Genomic DNA, 19326 nt, shown 5'->3' with positions numbered 1-19326 from the left:
GAGATGTCACTCTGCAAGTACACACAGTAGCACACGTCTCGCAGGCATCAAACAGGTGAAAATTCTTTGAAAGGTTATGGATTCTTTTAGCACATACAAGGACTAACACATAGGGGCACGTTTATTAAAACCGGCGTTTTAGACACTGGTCTTAATAAAACCCTAAGTTGGTGGTTGGATCCGCCGAAGTTATGAAGAGGAGCCGGCCTCGCCACAACCTAGGCGCATCCAGCGCCAGTTCTAAATTTAAGACAGCTTCCTAGCGGTCTTACATTTAGACCTTTTTCTATGCCTAAAACTGGCGTAGAAAATGGAAAATTTCGGCCGGTCCACTTCCCCGCCCGCCCCACGCCCACAATTTTAGACCTGACGTTAGCGGGGAGAAGTCGCAGAAAGCGGTGAAACTAACCGTTGCGCTGCCATCTGCACCTGAAATACGCCTAATATAGGCGTATTTCAGTATAATGAATGACCCCATACACTTTAAAAGGAGAAGGTACAGTGCTTACAAAAAAAATAGAGACAAAATAAAATGAGATACCAAACAAGCAAATCAGTTATAAAAATGTAAGTTATAACACTTACAAGTCTTCTGTTTCCCCGAGGGTAGGAAGAAAATGGGACACACTCAGTCTTAGCTGCCCTTTGGTTCAGATTTTAGAACCTCCCAGTAATTTGTTAGTCAAATGTGTTGGTTATTATCGGACATTAGGAATATGGAAGAAGGATTTGGAATATTAAATAGATGATTTCTGTAACAGCGGCTGCTGTGCGCCGCTGTTCCCCTGCTTCCGTCCACAGTCCCGGGCGCTGTGTTCAGCGGCGATCTGCTGCCAGTTCTTCCCATTCACCGCTGCAGTCCTGGGCTCTGTCTCTGTAGGTACTGTTGTTATGGGATGCGCTCCACAGTTTCCTCTCAGCCCTGGCCACAGCATGCTTGCAGCGCTTCCTTAAAGGGGTTGTCTGGGATCAAACTTATTTTTTTCAAAACATCTTACTCACCTTTAGTAGCCAAGTCTATGTTCCCAATATGGTTTTAGGTAGCTTTTACACTGGAGCATGGCTCCTACAGTTGTGGGTCCCAGTGCAGGGTGGCATCTCCTGGTTTCTACTGTCTAACATCACGTCCCTGCACATCACGCCCCCCTCATACATATTTATGCCTCCTGCACATCGTCCACTCCGCCATCAATTCGCCCCCTCATACATATTCATCCTCCTACCTCCATTCATTATAAAGCTCCATGCCCGGTGACGTCACCGGACTGGAGGGGCAGGGCTTAGTGCGAGGTCGGCTAGGCTAGTTACCACCCCTCCATCCACTCTGCATAATTACCTAGGCTGCCAGTGACGTCACCGGCTCCCTGACCAGCGGAAGAGGAGGCTTTGCTCGCCTGCCAGGGACCCGGTACGTCACTGAAGACAAGAAAATACTCACTTCCGGCCAAGCATTTACTGGATGAAAACCGGGCTTGGGAAACATGTTCAAAATGTTTGTAATATGTATGTCAATAGATTACTATTATACCAATGTCCCCAATCCCGGACAACCCCTTTAAGGGCCGGCGCGCCTCACATCCTGTGCTTTGTGGGTTAGGTCATGTGACCTTGCTGACCAATCCTAGCACTCCTGCATGTATATAAGTGGTTCAGCCCCTTTCCCAGATGCCTCAGTGTCAAGGTCCTTCTGTCCTGCTAAGATTCCTGAGATCCGCTTGTGTTCCTGTCTCGTACTTGTATTCCTGGACTCTGCTACCTGTTTGATCCCTGCCTGCCTCGACTCTCCTGTTGCCGACCCGGATTGCCTGACCTGTACCTGTGCCGCCTTGCCCTGACCTATTGCCTGTCTGACTTCGCATCTGCCTCATCCTTCGGTCCTGCACTGTTGCTGCTGGTTACGACACAGCCTGGTGACAATGCCTATACCTCTGCTACCTTTCTCAGGTAGCTCCTGGTCCGCCTGGACCAGCTGTCTCGTGTGCCTATCCTCCTCAAGAGGTAGTGACCTGGTGTTCCTCTCGGGAAAGTCTATCCCCACCATCAGGGGTACTGTGAAGATAGAGGGATTCACTTAGACAACGCCCTTAGAGGAGGTAGGACACGTGGCACAGTGGTTTTACACCCACTGGTTCGTGACAGTTTCCTGTAACTCTCCCATTTTAGTAGATGGGATGAAGTTCACTACAGACAAACAGATGTCCATTTGCCCATTCTTTGAATGCACAAACAAAGGTTGATTGCCTTTTCTCCTGAGTGTAACCACATTTTGGCCAGTGACTTACAGTCATGTCACCTTTTTATTACAGTGAGCCTGTGATAGATTTGTGTTTATACACAGCAGACAATCTTAGGTGGCAGAGCTGTGGAGAGGAGGGAAACAGCGGTATCTTGAGCCAATCATGCCAATATCATAGCCAGTGGCGTATCTATCACAAGGCAAACAAGGCGGCACTTGCCAATGGGGCAGCAAAATGCCTTGTTTGCCCCTTGTCCCATCCGTCTTATATGCCGGTATACTCAGAAGATTCGATGGTATATTCTAACCCCCAGGCGTTTCCATGGTGACGGGGACGCTTGCCTGGGGGTTAGAATAAACCATCGGATATGAGTTTTCACGATCTCAGTGAGATTGTGAAAACTCAAATCCGATGGTATATTGTAACCCCCAGGCGTTCCCATGGTGACAGGGACGCTTGCCTGGGGGTTAGAATATACAGGGCCACGCCGCTCACAGGAGTAGATTTATAAACTAATCAGTAACTTTAACTTTAATCATTGCTGATCTCCTTACTTGGATACCTTACTCTGTCTTAGCTCCGGTAACAGCAGGCAGTGTGGGCGGGCGGCGCTCACTCACTGAAGTCACGCGCCTGCTCCTCCCACTAGGCGGTGCAGGCGCGTGACATCAGTGAGTGAGCGCCGCCCGCACTGCCTGCTGTTACCGGAGCTAAGACAGAGTAAGGTATCCAGTAAAGAGATCAGCAATGATTAAAGTTAAAGTTACTGATTAGTTTATAAATCTACTCCTGTCAGCGTCGGGGAGGGGGATCTGTGGATGTTACTGTTTAGGGGAGGGGTATCTGTGGGTGTCACTGTTTAGGGGGGGATCTGTGTCTGTCACTGTTTAGGGGGGAGATCTGTGGATGGCACTGTTTAGGGGAGGGGGATCTGTGGATGGCACTGTTTAGGGGTGGGGGATCTGTGGATGGCACTGTTTAGGGGAGGGGGGTCTGTGGATGGCACTATTTAGGGGAGGGGGATCTGTGGATGGCACTGTTTAGGGGAGGGGGATCTGTGGATGGCACTGTTTAGGGGAGGGGGATCTGTGGATGGCACTGTTTAGGGGAGGGGGATCTGTGGATGGCACTGTTTAGGGGAGGGGGATCTGTGGATGGCACTGTTTAGGGGAGGGGGATCTGTGGATGGCACTGCAGTTCAACTTCCAAGCCTTCACACTGAGATTGGGCTGAAGTGGGATGAACATGATTAGGCAGAGTGGCCTGGGTATACCTGATTTACTGCGATTCCTGACAAATTAATTTGGAACAAATCAAATTTCTTGTCGAGGTTTGGCGAATCGGACAAATCGAATTTTAAAAGCTTCGCTCATCTCTAGTCTCTGCACTTATTTAGTGTATGAACCGTTGTCCAGTTGCAGTTAAGCTGTTTAGGGTTGGTACTGCAAGTAGGAAGGGACAGCAGGGTGGTTTCAGTTCAGGGCCTCACTGTTCTTGTCCTTTACTCTGCAGTATTTCTGACATACAGATAAAGGATTATATATGACATATATAAAATCATATTTACGATTTCTTAATATGGTTAGAGTGTTTTTGTGTTTGAGAATGGTCCCGTTATAGACTGACATTATATACTTTATTCAGCAACCAAATTATAGGATGGACAACACGGGGCAAATTCCACAGGACCTCTTCCATCTAGGAGCCTCCAACATCCCATTTCATCTTACACAGATTAAAGAGAACCTGTTAGCAGATTCATGATGCCCTATCTACAGATGACATGAAACTGGGACACACTTCCTCATGAACCATGTTTTACCAATGCTGCAGCGTGTCAGAAAACATTGTTTTTAAAAGTGTCGGGCATGATGAGTAGGTGTCTTCCCGCTCGGTTTTTCATGCTCGGCTCTCCATGTGAAACAGCCACTCAGACTCAACAATGTGGTGGCCAGTGGGAGAGTCCGAAAGCAGGGTTGAGCCAGTAAAGAAAACAATTCCAGTTGGCTAGAGAGTTGCTGCTGCTATAGATTAGTTGGCAGCTGAATTAGGCATTGTATGTTGTTATTATTTAGACCCTGTATGACGCCATTATAGTGTATGATGTGTACAGCAGCTCAATAGAGTGGCCAGGAGCCGACATATACACTATTCCAGCCGTGACACACAGTATTAAAATAAATCTTATTACAATGTGTTTCTTCACAAATGTAAAAAAAATAAAACTACTAAATTGCAATGATCACTCAGCAGGAACTATCGAATAAAGATAAGACTCATCTTAAGTATAAAATCCACTGAACTGATTGTTTTTATGTTTTAGAAATTATTTGCACTCATCTGAAATGAAATCTTTCATTTAGCACATGACTGGTGCACAACCGAGCATTAAAACCCATTTCTCAATTTAACTCTCTTCAATTCCTTCCTATTTTAATCCTCAGGGCCTGTGATGTTTCTAGAATATTCTGAAGACAAATGAGTTTTGTCAAGCTGTGGTCAGCATTATTGACAACGGGTATTTGTTTTCATGGGAAAGGCAATGCAAATGGCGAAGCAGAAATCTGAAAAATGTGGAGCACATACTTCTCAAGACAGGCCAGAAGTAGACACCGGTCTTGCACAGCTTGACCATTATGGAAGGGGTCATCAGTATGCAGGAGGCTCGGGCAGCAGCGAGAGAAGTGATGGGCTGGCTGTACTCACCGCTCCCTGGTCATATTAGGGATGGACTATGACCTAATGCTGTGAGACATCAGGTCACAGTGCAGCGCAGGCCTAGTAAGAAGAGCAGGGAGTGGCGAGTACAGTAAAATTGCGTGGTCCGAAGAAGGAGAGGTAAGTTTGGTTATTTAACAATATGTAAAAGACTGGGCACACCTCAAGATATTTAGCCACTAGCATTTATTAATTAAGACAGTTCAAACTAATATCATGGGGTGACAAGCAATAATTTAAAATGAATAATAAAATATTGTGACAATGCAATCGTTCTAAATACACTAAATCTTCTAGTAGTCCTAAACAGCAGCAGATATGGTTTGGAATTGTTGGATATGGGTGCGCTGCAGCGCAAATGACCTGGGTAGCTTCGTCCCAAGTAGCAGAACTAACAACCGCTTGTAAAGGAAACAATGTCCCTTGAGAATGGCTTCGGACCCGATGTGATGTTACCTTCCACGCGGATCTTTAACAAATATTCAGTACCGGTCTTGATCCTTAGTGTACTACCTTTTGGAGAGATGGGGGGTCTGACCAGACGTGTTTCGGGGTTAGAGTGTCCCCTTCTCCACTGAAGAAGGGGACACTCTAACCCCGAAACGCATCTGGTCAGACCCCCCATCTCTCCAAAAGGTAGTGCACTACGTTAAGGATCAAGACCGGTGCCGAATATTTGTTAAAGATCCGCGTGGAAGGTAACATCACATCGGGTCCGAAGCCAAACCGGCGGACCCACGTGCACAGATCCACGGCGTGGCAAACAAAATCCTGCTAGAGTAAAAGGAAAATTCCATTAAACGCCGCAGGACGGCCGGGGTCGCACCAAGCGGGTAAGACCGTTCCGACTTGAAGGTCGGTGTGACTAAGTTGACTATATAGTAACTATCAGCGGGACGCCGCTTAAACATACATGCAGCGGGACGCCGCCGTATGCAAGTTCATTTCTGCATTCAACAGTACCTCTGTGTGTGCCATAAAGGTGGTACAAAGATGTTTATTAGTTATATGAACTCACAACTATCTTGCTAACCAGAGATACGAACTTTCAGCCACTTTGCCACTTTCTGTTTCGTTGCCTATGCTGCTATTCTCAAGGGACATTGTTTCCTTTACAAGCGGTTGTTAGTTCTGCTACTTGGGACGAAGCTACCCAGGTCATTTGTGCTGCAGCGCACCCATATCCAACAATTCCAAACCATATCTGCTGCTGTTTAGGACTACTAGAAGATTTAGTGTATTTAGAACGATTGCATTGTCACAATATTTTATTTTCTTATTCATTTTAAATTATTGCTTGTCACCCCATGATATTAGTTTGAATTGTCTTAATTAATAAATGCTAGTGGCTAAATATCTTGAGGTGTGCCCAGTCTTTTACGTATTGTTATTATATCTATTTGAGTAGTGGGGTGATACTACTCGACTGCGGGCACCCCGGTTGGTGGTCACACAAACCTGTGCGTCTGACTACCTTTGATTCTAAGTTTGGTTATTTAGTTCAACTTTAGGGGTCTGATCTGAGGATGAATAGAGGTCTGAGCTGAGATCTGAGGAGGAATGGGGGTCTGATACAAATGTCTAATGTGGGTCTGGTCTGAGGTCTGATGGAGCTTGGTGGTCTGATCTGTCTGATGGAGCTTGGGGGTCTGGTCTGACGAGGAATGGGGCTATGATACAGAGGTCTGATGGGGGTCTGATGGAGCCTGGGGGTCTGATCTGAGGAGGAATGGGGGTCTGATACAGAAATCTGATGGTGGTCTAATCTGAGGTATGATAGGGAGTCTGATCTGAGGTCTGCAGAGGAATGGGGTCTGATCTGAGGTCTAAGAAGGAATGAGGGCCTGATCAGAGGTCTTATGGAGCTTGGAGCTCTGAGCTAAGGTCTGTTGAAAAATATTTATTTTCGTATTTTCCTCCTCTATATCCTAGGTGTGTCTCATGGTCAGGTGCATCTTATAGCCCAAAAATACAGTAATACAGAGCCTTTTGGCACCAGGGCTACTTTTTGAACAATTGATAAGAGTGAGTTCAGGGTACTGGACCCCCACCGATCAGATATTGATGACCTATCCTGAAGAACAGGCCATCACATACCCGACAACATAAAACGAGTGGAAAACCACTTTAAAGAGGAGCAGCCACCATCTTCTCCCCTACTCTATAATCATTGGGGAGTAGAAGGATTCTGTATGTTATCCTATACATTAGATTTTTATTTTATAAGTTGCTACATAGCAACAAACTGAATTACCTAGACAATATGATGGGTTGACCACCACTGCATAGGCAACTGTTCCTGCCACCTTTGTGAATTAGGAGTTCTGGGAACAAAGGCATCTTGGTTCTACTTAAACGGGTCTACAGATATTAATGACCTATCCAACTCCTGGCACCCATGCCAATCAGATGTTTGAAGGGGCCATGGAGCTCATGTACACCATCTCCATTGTAGCGGCAGTTTAGTGTAATTACAGCTGTCCAAGTGAATGGGAGAGTAAGCTGTCAAGACACTAAATCTGCGCCGCAAAGAAGACATTGTGCAAGTAAAAAGTGAAGAGAACGCACAAGCACCATGGTGCCTTCAAACAGCTGATTGGCAGGTGTGCCAGGAGTCAGACTCCCTGACGTTGATGACATATCCTGAGGATATCTCTAGCCTAAAGAACCCCTTTAACCTATAAAACTATTAGGCCAATGAAGTATAGAAGGTTGTCCAAAATACAAATATACTATGTTCACGTGTGCAACGTGGCTTCCGTTTAGAACACATGCAGATCTTTCATACGACACATACCAATGGAACCCATTGGATCTCATTGACTTATAAGGGGTTCTGTTGTGATGTCAGTCAATTTAATGAAAAGAATAGCATTGCATCTCTAAGTTCAGGCTCTCAGAGGGAGATCTGAAGCAAGGGACTTTATGACACCATATGCCCTAATAGCACATACGGACATAGGTTGTCTTTATTCTGTAAAAGCAGCTCATCACGAGCTGATTCAGTGTGAAGAGGAGCATATGTCCACAAGTAAGATCCTGGTGTTGCAAGGTGCAAGCTGTAAAATCCTAGTCATTTTTGCTAGCCCAGTTTTATTACTTCTTAAAATGCATAGTCAATGTATCCTCTCCTGGAATAAATTATATCAAAATGGAGTGCCGAATGCCTATGGAGAAAAACTTACACACCAGAAAATTTCCTACATTACAAATTCATGCTAAGAACCTATTACTCTGCCCTTTACCTCGCCAAACAGACCTTCCTCACCACCCAAATCTCCTCAATGTCAAAAAAAAAAACAACCCAAAAAAACTCTGACACTTTTCACTCCCTCCTCAGTCCCAAAGTGCAGGTGCCTATCACATTACTCCATTTAAAAAAAAAACTTTCTCTTGACCCGTTCTGCACAACTAACTATAGACCAGTCTCCAATCTTCCCTTCATCTCTAAACTACTGGAGCGTCTGGTCTACTCTCGCCTCATCCGCTATCTTTCTGCTCACTCTCTCCTTGATCTATTACATTCTGGTTTCCGCACCCTATATTCTACAGAAACTGCCCTCATCAACGTGACAAATGATCTCCTGGCAGCAAAATGCAACCGTGACTACTCTCTGCTCATTCTTCTTGACCTCTCTGCAACTTTTGACACTGTAGACCACCATTTCCTACTCACCATGCTCCAATATATCGGCCTAAAGGACACTGCCCTCTCCTGGTTTTCTTCCTATCTCTCTGACTGCTCTTTCAGTGTATCATTTGCTGGCTCCACTTCTCCTCTTCTTCTTGCTGTTGGGGTTCCTCAAGCTTCAGTCCTAGGCTGTCTCAGTGTTATGTTTGACACTGATCTTTCCTTCACCCCCTATATTCAATCTCTCACCCCTTTATGCCGGCTGCACCTCAAATACATCTCTAGAATCTGCCCCTTTCTCACTATGAAAACAAAATCTCTCATTGTTGCCCTGATGGATTCCTGCCTCGATTACTGTAACTTACTATGAATTGACGTCCCCCTCACCAGACTTTCCCCTCTCCAATATTTTCTTAATGCAGCAGCTAGGGTCACCTATCTAACCGCTACTCCGAAGCCTCCACTCTGTGCCAGTCATTGCACTGGTTGCCCATACAGTATAGAATCCAATTTGAACTGCTTGTTCTCACCCACAAAGCTCTCCACAGTGCTACACCCCCTCTACATCTCTTCCCTCATGTCGCTCCACCACCCTACCAGTAGTTCTACGTTCTGCAAATGACTTACGACTGACATCCACCATAATCTGAACCTCTCACTCCAGGCTCCAAAACTTCTCCCGAGCTGCAAAGGTTCTCTGGAATGCCCTACCCCAAGAAATTAGGTTAAACCGCAATATATACAGTTTTAGGTGCTCCATAAAATCACATCCCCTGATCTAACTCCTCTCCATATATAGCCCATTTATTTTCAGTTCCTGAACCTGAGCCTCAACCAAACTCTCCCATGCACCCAGAAGCACTACAGATATCATCTGGTGACTGGCTCATGCTGCTTTATTTCTACTCCCCCATTTTTTCCAAGATGGCTGGACCATTGCACAAAACAAGCACTTTTACCTTTTATGTCACATCTTTCCCCTCATACATTGTAATCTCTTGCAAGCAGGGTCCTCATTCCTCTTGTTCTAATTATTGACTTGTCTGTTGCTATGTTATTTATGACTGCTTGTACATGAACCCCTGAACTGTAAAGCGCTGCAGAATATATTGGTGCTACATAAATAAAGATTATTATTATTATAATAGAAGCATACCATGTATCCCCAGGATACACAAAACATCTAGGCTCTATTTTAGGTGATTCTTCTTGGTAACTAAAAACGTATCTGTATAGCGCCACCTGCTGTGGCAATATATCTCTTTAAATATGTAGGGCACAACTAGAGATGAGCAAAGTTATGGAAATTCAATTTGCCTGATTTACGGGAGCAATGATAGGGAACAGCAATCGAGCCACCCCCTGTCATTGAACCACTCAGATGCCGCATTCATCACTGATCGCGGCATCTACCATTTAGGCCTTTCAGAGCTTAATACTCCCCTTATCCATTTGATCTCGTGGAGGCCGTTGTGGGCATCTTGATTGAAGACGCCGCACAAAATCGCGATATTTTGTGCGGTATCTTCAATCAAGATGGCCGCGACAGCCTCTAAGTGATCAAATGGATAAGAAGAGTATGTATTTTGTTTTTACCATTTCAGGGAAAATTGATTAGTTACCATGACGCATGAGGAAATTTGGCTTCACTGACGAATTACATTTTTCCTAAAACTAACATTAAAGTCAATTAATTTGCCTTCGATTTGCTCAACAGTAGACACAACCTAGAGTTGGCAACAACCACTGTAAGCCAAGAACAGCTTAAAGGACTAATTCTAGGGCTCAAGACGTCTTATACATCATCATATAATAGCATAGTAAGAGCATTATTACTTTTGTAAGAACATCCGGTTTATTGAAGCTGACGTCGGCTGTGTAGGCAGCACAAAGCTCCATGTTTGTCGAGACATTCAGTTCGAACCAACTGCACCGTCCCCAAAGTTTGTCATAGCTAATCAGTTCTGTTTTTTCTTACGTTATGACCTGGCTCATGAAGATGTTGCTACACAACTGACTCCCACACACACCATCCATTATCCATAATGTAAATAATGAAAATAATGAAGTGTTTAACAGTATGAGTAGCTCCAGAATGAAGAGTACATGTAGGTGTCTTTTAGGTCGATGTTAAGGGGGATTGAAGATTTTCAATATATGGCTATAGCGCCCCAGTTACAACTAAAATGATGCATTACAACACTAGCTATAATTAATACCTGCAAAATACGAGCCCTGATAATCTTCTAGTTAAAGAACAGAATTTCTCCTACATATTTATATGTGTTATTGGATCTCCTGGTATTAACCGTGCCACTTGTGGATTAAATAGATTACTGGATATGCAAGTGTCTTCCTTACATCGTTCCTTTCTTTATCCTTCATTTCCTTCCTTCCCTAACAGCAGTTTGTATAATTTTTAATCTGTGGGACTATTCATATAGATAAACTTCATTTTCTATATAGGGACAGCAATAATTTATGCATTGAATGTTGAGCTTTGTATTTATAAATCATTTACTCATGTATTTTACATTTAGCTTTAAGTTTTTTTTTGTTGCATTTTAAGATTAGTACCATTATATATTGTAATCTGTACATTATCATGACCAAAAAATTGAATTAGCCTAATTAACCAGTTTCAATGTTTGAAGGATATGTAAAAGGGAAAACTGATTTGTACTTTGTTCTTGTTATCTTGAGTTGAAAAGTTTAATTAAGTTTCCGGTTTTAATCTCCATTCCTCAATTCATCTTCACTCTCCCTGATATTAAATTTACAACCTGCTCCTAATTTATGACTTTTCTTCTTATGTGGATGTGTACCTTCCAGTTTTAAATTCTGGATTTATGGTCTGTCTGTCCAGGATGCTGCTGTCTTTACTAGCTCTCATTTATCAGCACACTTGTATCACAGTAATGCATTTCCCTTTTACAGTCCATGTACTAACAGAAACTGAAAACGAGGGTATATGATTCCCCCTGACACCATCTTTGAAGTATGACATGTGCTCTCTTTCTCTGTGAACAAATAAACAGAATTTTATTTGACCCTTACCCACTGCAGGCTACCTTGTGCCTCCTTCCAATCTACACTTAGTGCAGCCTGTGTAATGCCCTGCCTACTCTCTAATCTGATATGTTAAACCTCCTGTGCTTCCCTGTGCTGCTATCTCTAACAATTAGAGAAGAGGGGGGCAGCAGAGAGACTGTATACAGCAAGGAATTATGTCAAAAGCAGTAGGACTATGTGAAGGAGTTACATAGATTCTACATCAGCAAAAGCATAGAAAATTTTAAATGAAGACTATTGGGAAAGATGTTTAATTTTGCATCTAGGAAGCAAATGACCAATACAACAATTTCAGTGCAAAGGAGTCCACACTTTTAAGATTAGGATTTAAAGGGAACCTGTCAGCTGCAGTAGTACTCTGCATATAGTACTGCACTTAATAGTGCATGTGGGAGGTAAAAGACTCCCTTTAAGGAGTCACTTTTTGAATGTGTCAGTTTATTGGCTTCTCACGGTCACCATTTCATCTTCCATTTTTTATTATGTGTAAGAAAATGAATTAGATTTAATCATACATTTCCTTCTTGAAGCAAGTTTATTACAACTTGTCTTTGATCTACAGCTAATTAGTTGTTCAATATACTCTACCTTTCCACAGGATGGATAGAAGAGTATCTTAAAGCTCCACTGTCCAACTGCAAATTCTATAATGGGTCTGTCAACTGTCACACATCAGTTAGAGTAATGTTCCCCTCATATGGGACAAAGGGACCTTTTAGGACCACTCAGGCTCCAGGACCCAGGATTGACCATAACCAATGCCTCTGATTATTTAAAAAGTTGGTGCCACTTTGTCCATATTTTTGTATTTAGAAGCAATCCCATCAAATGGATTGCAAAGTAAATGGACTTTGAATGATCAAGAACTTTTGACCTTTTTGGAAACCTACTTATTCCCTGTCTTCGGGCCTGTTTCACTAACATAAGACCTGCAAGGATGCAGCAGCAATAGTAATTTATCTAGCCACACTACCATATTTTATATCAGTTTAGCAACTATTACATCAGAGTCGTGTCCTTGTTACCCCCACAGTTTGTAGGATGACTAAAGAAGGTTCTGTTGAGTCACATACTTAAAGTTCACACTAGAAAACTGAGGTAAATTGGTCAATGGCAACGGTAGTTATTATTGTCTATGCCACCGCCATCACAGCCCTAGTCAGCTGAGTCATTCACCAATTCATTGCGGGATTGCAGACTAGTGCATCATCAAATAGCAAAGTAGCACAAGGCGTAAACCACGGTCACACAGTTAGTCCTGTTATAACCAGAGGCGTAATGACCAGTGTGTCCCAGTAGTCATGTTGGACCTGATGAACCTGATATTGGACCTAATGAAGGGAGCTTTCCGTTCCAGAAATGGGTAGTCCCAATACACTGGTTTGTGAGAACTTAACAGTGTGAATTCATTAGCAGCGCGATCCAACTGCACTGGCTCACTTTGCTTCCATTTTTGTTCATCAACACTGCTAAAATTGTTCATTAATTGTTTAAGGAACATCACAGAGTTCAAGGTGATGACTGGGCCTCCACTCACCCATTTCATCCCACTCCACTTCCAGTGCCACCGCTCTGATTCTTACCACTGAGCTGCTTTTTTACTTGGCTGCTGCAGTCATGTCAGGTATAGGTCATGTCACCGCTGCAGCCAAGTAAACAGATCCTAGCAAGAAGAACTTAAAGGGAACCTCTCATCGGGATTTTGTGCATAGAGCTGAGGACATGGGTTGCTAGATGGCTGCTAGCACATCCGCAATACCCAGTCCCCATAGCTCTGTGTGCTTTTATCATGTAAAAAAAACGATTTGGTACATATGCAAATTTACCTGAGATGAGTCCTGTACATGAGATGAGTCAGAGACAGGACTCATCTCAGGTTAATTTGCATATGCATCAAATCGTTTTTTTTTACACAATAAAAGCACACAGAGCTATGGGGACTGGGTATTGAGGATGTGCTAGTGGCCATCTAGCAACCCATGTCCTCAGCTCTATGCACAAAATCCCAGTGACAGGTTCCCTTTAAGTGGTGGTACTGGAAGCAGAAGGAGATGAACTGAGTGTGTATACCTACATGTTTTTATTTTGTCACAATTCCTGCCTTTGGGGATTTTTTGAATATGTAATTCAGACAACCCATTTAAAGAATCTGCTGCTTATGCCTTAGTACCATATCGGACACCTTCAAAGATCTGTGAAGCCCATGCCTTGATGAATCAGTGATGTTTTGGTGGAATAAGAAGGACCTACATAATATTAGGCAGGTGGTTTAATGTTACGGCTGATCGGTGCATATACAGCAGACACAAGCTAAGGCTACTTACACACTTGCGCTAGCAGGGTCCGGCAGGCTGTCTCGGCAAGGAACAGCCTGCCAGATCTGTACTAACGCTAGCCCATGTGTGCCACCAGAAGTCCGCTCTGGCCCCATTCACTATAATGGGGACAGGCTGGAGTAGCGAGGTCAAACATGCCGAGAGGCCGCCGGACAAAAACTGCAGCAGTGAATGGGGCTGGAGCGGACATACGGCGGCACAAATGGGTTGCCGTTAGTACGGATCCAGCAGGCTGTTCCCCTGCCGGAACAGCCTGCTGGACCCTGCTAGCGCAAGTGTGAAAGTAGCCTACAGTAAGTGTCAGTATACAGATGAGGAATGGTGATGCAGTCATTAGGGAGTATAAGAATTATGGTTGGATCAAGGTTTGTAGGACATTAAAATGAAAGGGGCTATCCTACAAATAATAACTAGACATCATATAATACACAACAATCTCCTTCTAATAAAGCCCAACAACCAAAACGAAAGATAGTCAGTAAGAAAAAAGTTATATTCTATAAGCAAATTATGTATTTGAGAGCAAAACAGAAACATGTTGACACCTACCTGAACTGGTCGATGCAGGGGACTTGCTTCGCCGGGAAGGTCCTGGACTCTTAGTTGTACTTCTGCGTGGTATGTTAGGAAGCTTGGTGTAAGAAGTAGATTTCACAACCCGACATTCTGAAAGGGAAAAAATGCATCTTGAAATGTATCCAGTTTGTCTTTTGAAGGGCACAGACTGATCTTAAGTAAAAGGCTACATGTCACGAGGAAAGATCAAAGATATACTTGTATGGCTGGACAGAAGATAAAGAAATCCTCCAAACATGACATTATGGAGGCTCAGATCTGCCTTTTGTTATCATTTTACTGGATAGCATTAGAAATAATAAAAAAAAAACTCTTGGCTTACAAAATAAATTGTTTGTATATAGAGTTTGTATATAGAGTTGCATTAATTGCTTATACAATATAACAAAGTCAGCAAGTAGTACAATTTCAGTAGATGTTCTAAGTGTCAGAAAGCCTACTGTATGGTCATTCACAAGCGTAGAATACCGCCTCATCCTCCTTCAATACATTCTGGAGGTACTGAATTGTTTTCCATGAATAAATATAATACATGAACTACTAGCTATTCAAATATGTATTGAATGTATAGAGTGTAGAACTAAAAGGGCATCTGTCACCAGATTTCTGAGCATTAATCCAGCTGTCGTGTGAGATCTGCGCATGTCAGCTGAATGTAATGCTTTTAGTTGCATTTCTTTATGTGGATTCAATGTGTAGAAAAACAATATTTTATAATATGTAAATTAAACCCAGGGTGCAATGAGGGCAGTGCTGTTGCACCTAGAGGCTCCGCTCCCTGCCTGCTTTGCCACGACCCCACAGCTAAGACTGATATGCCAGGCTGAGAAAAGATATTCATGCCTGGCCGTGAAGTCTCGCAGAGACGTGCTGTACAGGAATGGGGCACACAGACTCTTTTGCTGGATTCTGTAGGATGAAAACACTCATTTATTAAGACCGATTATTTATAAGTCTCTGCACTGCTGGAGGAGGTGCCATAGTTATGTGGAGGCGCAGGCCTCTACATAACTTTGGTGCTTCCTCCAGCAGGCCACGCGATAAACTGAACTCTACACCAGCTCCCTTGCTGGCATAGATTTAGGCCATTTTCTACACCATAAACTGGCATAGAAAATGATGAATGAGCATACTGCCCACCCTTAGCCACGCAACGCCCTCTTTTCTCACCCTGTCGGAAAAGTGGCGTCAGCGGGGGAAGGTTGCATATTTTATCGCAAAATGGCTTGCCACAAAACCTGCGATTGATATATGCCACAAAAGTAAAGTATGTCAGTTAATAAATGAGCCCGTTAGTGTACAACATACAAAAGTTTGGACACACCTTCTCATTCAAAGCGTTTTCTTTATTTTCATGACTATGAAAATTGTAGATTCACACTGAAGGCATCAAAACTATGAATTAACACATGTGGAATTATATACATAACAAAAAAGTGTGAAACAACTGAAAATATGTCATATTCTAGGTTCTTCAAAGTAGCCACCTTTTGCTTTGATTACTGCTTTGCACACTCTTGGCATTCTCTTGATGAGCTTCAAGAGGTAGTCACCTGAAATGGTTTTCACTTCACAGTTGTGCCCTGTCAGGTTTAATAAGTGGGATTTCTTGCCTTATAAATGGGGTTGGGACCATCAGTTGCGTTGTGGAGAAGTCAGGTGGATACACAGCTGATAGTCCTACTGAATAGACTGTTAGAATTTGTATTATGGCAAGAAAAAAGCAGCTAAGTAAAGAAAAACGAGTGGCCATCATTACTTTAAGAAATGAAGGTCAGTCAGTCCGAAAAATTGGGAAAACTTTGAAAGTGTCCCCAAGTGCAGTCACAAAAAACATCAAGCGCTACAAAGAAACTGGCTCACATGCGGACCGCCCCAGGAAAGGAAGACCAAGAGTCACCTCTGCTGCGGAGGATAAGTTCATCCGAGTCACCAGCCTCAGAAATCGCAGGTTAACAGCAGCTCAGATTAGAGACCAGGTCAATGCCACACAGAGTTCTAGCAGCAGACACATCTCTAGAACAACTGTTAAAGGGCTTCTGTCAGCCCACTAAACCGTTTTTTTGTTTAATAATAATCCCTATACTGCGAGCTCTGCATACATAAGCTAAATATTCATTTTGGTTCAGTAGAATTTGATAAAAAGCTATTTTTATAATATGTAAATTATCTTGCTACCAGCAAGTAGGGCGGCTAGGTAGCAGCCGCATCCTCCGATCCTAATGACACCCCCTCCGCTGTGTGATTGACAGGGCCAGGGAACGGAATCGTTCTCTGCTGGCCCTGTTTGAATTCCAAATCTCGCGCCTGCGCCGTACCTGTCTTTAATCGGCGCAGGCGCACTGAGAGGCGCTCTCTCGGCCGCTCCATCCTCAATGCGCCTGCACCGGGTGTAGATGTGATGTCATCGGCGCAGGCACATTGAGGATGGAGCCGCCTCTCAGTGCGCCTGCGCCGATTAAAGACAGGTACGGCGCAGGCACGAGATTTGGAATTCAAACAGGGCCAGCAGAGAACGATTCCGTTCCCTGGCCCTGTCAATCACACAGCGGAGGGGGTGTCATTAGGATCGGAGGATGCGGCTGCTACCTAGCCGCCCTACTTGCTGGTAGCAAGATAATTTACATATTATAAAAATAGCTTTTTATCAAATTCTACTGAACCAAAATGAATATTTAGCTTATGTATGCAGAGCTCGCAGTATAGGGATTATTATTAAACAAAAAAACGGTTTAGTGGGCTGACAGAAGCCCTTTAAGAGGAGACTGTGTGAATCAGGCCTTCATGGTAGAATATCTGCTAGGAAACCACTGCTAAGGACAGGTAACAAGCAGAAGAGACTTGTTTGGGCTAAAGAACACAAGGAATGGACATTAGACCAGTGGAAATCTGTGCTTTGGTCTGATGAGTCCAAATTTGAGATCTTTGGTTCCAACCACCGTGTCTTTGTGCGACGCAGAAAAGGTGAACGGATGGACTCTACATGCCTGGTTCCCACTGTAAAGCATGGAGCAGGAGGTGTGATGGTGTGGGGGTGCTTTGCTGGTGACCCTGTTGGGGATTTATTCAAAATTGAAGGCATACTGAACCAGCATGGCTACCACAGCATCTTGCAGCGGCATGCTATTCCATCCGGTTTGCGTTTAGTTGGACCATCATTTATTTTTCAACAGGACAATGACCTCAAACACACCTCCAGGCTGTGTAAGGGCTATTTGACCATTAAGGAGAGTGATGGGGTGCTGCGCCAGATGACCTGGCCTCCACAGTCACCGAACCTGAACCCAATCGAGATGGTTTGGGGTGAGCTGGACCGCAGAGTGAAGGCAAAAGGGCCAACAAGTGCTAAGCATCTCTGGGAACTCCTTCAAGACTGTTGGAAGACCATTTCAGGTGACTACCTCTTGAAGCTCATCAAGAGAATGCCAAGAGTGTGCAAAGCAGTAATCAAAGCAAAAGGTGGCTACTTTGAAGAACCTAGAATATGACATATTTTCAGTTGTTTCACACTTTTTTGTTATGTATATAATTCCACATGTGTTAATTCATAGTTTTGATGCCTTCAGTGTGAATCTACAATTTTCATAGTCATGACAATAAAGAAAACTCTTTGAATGAGACGGTGTGTCCAAACTTTTGGTCTGTACTGTACATATCAAAATGATGGAGGAAAAAAGATAAAAACTGACATTTTGGGCAGCATACCAGTGTTGAGAGGAGGTGCAAGAACAAAATACTGTGGAGAGTATGTGTCTGACAGGCTTATGGACTCCATAGCTAATTTGTCCAGGATATAAAGGGCTTCGGGAACCTGCACATTATTTAAAGCCAGGTTGGGGATCTGCTCAGGCCCACATCCTGCAAACACTCATTTATTAAGACCGGCGATTTCTAAGTCTTAATTGTCTCTGCACTGCTGCAGGAAGCACCAAAGTTATGCAGAAGAGCATGACATTGTGATTTCATTTAAGAGTATAGCAAATATAAGAGAAAGTGAGAAAGCTGCAAGGGAAGTGTTGCACCCCTACGATATTTCTGGATGCTAACTAAGTGCAGTGTGAGGAAGATTGCTCCAGAAGGTAAATTGGCCTGTTGCAGCTGTGAGAACTGTAAGAATGTGGAATTGCAAACCTGTGTAAAATCTGCCGGTCCATGAGTTGTGGATCTGAATTGTGCCAACTCCTGTGAGCGCTGTAGTGGGACTTTACTTGCCAATAAGAGCATTACTCTACTGTTAAACTGGCCTCATCAGCGCATCACTCTTCAGGGAATCCTGCCTTGTACCTCAAAACTTATCTCCACCAAGGGTACCCTACCTGACACCAGACAGGGACTCCAAAGTAAAGGAGTGCCCGAAGGGAAGAAAAGGTGCACCCTTCCTATTATCGCATGGCTTAAGGGAGTGACAGAAAAATATTCCAGGAAAACACCTTTAATGTGCTGTGGTGGACACACATGCTCAGTCTTGCTTCTCTCTACACCAGTGGGAGAAGCCAGTTGCTTCTAAACTGCAGAGTCTATTTTGCTACATTACTCTGATTGCACTTCCTGCATTTCCTCCAAGAAGCAAATAAGACGCTGCAGCTTAAGAAGTAACTAGTTAACTACACCAGGTATCACTCTTCATACCTAAAGGAGCAGAGAGAGACAAGACTGAGCATGTGTCCACCTCAGTGCATTTACTGAACTGGACAGTGAAAGACCAATCAATAAAACCAGCAGGTGGAGCTGTTGTAACATTATTAATGCAATATCT

General features: G+C 43.7%; 1 protein-coding gene across 3 annotated transcripts in view; it reads right to left on the bottom strand.

The window, feature by feature from the left end:
- The window catches only part of DCLK1 (doublecortin like kinase 1), a 354970-nt gene that overhangs the window by 142464 nt on the left and 193180 nt on the right, over window positions 1-19326 (bottom strand). For all 3 annotated transcript variants that reach the window (XM_044286573.1, XM_044286571.1, XM_044286572.1), the window contains exon 5: window positions 14544-14660. In XM_044286573.1, the coding sequence (XP_044142508.1) occupies window positions 14544-14660 (117 nt within the window). The remainder of the gene's footprint in view (window positions 1-14543; window positions 14661-19326) is intronic.

The sequence above is a fragment of the Bufo gargarizans genome, chromosome 3 (genome assembly GCF_014858855.1).
Source record: "Bufo gargarizans isolate SCDJY-AF-19 chromosome 3, ASM1485885v1, whole genome shotgun sequence".
NCBI lineage: Eukaryota > Metazoa > Chordata > Amphibia > Anura > Bufonidae > Bufo > Bufo gargarizans.
This window is presented reverse-complemented; position numbering and strand designations above follow the sequence as displayed.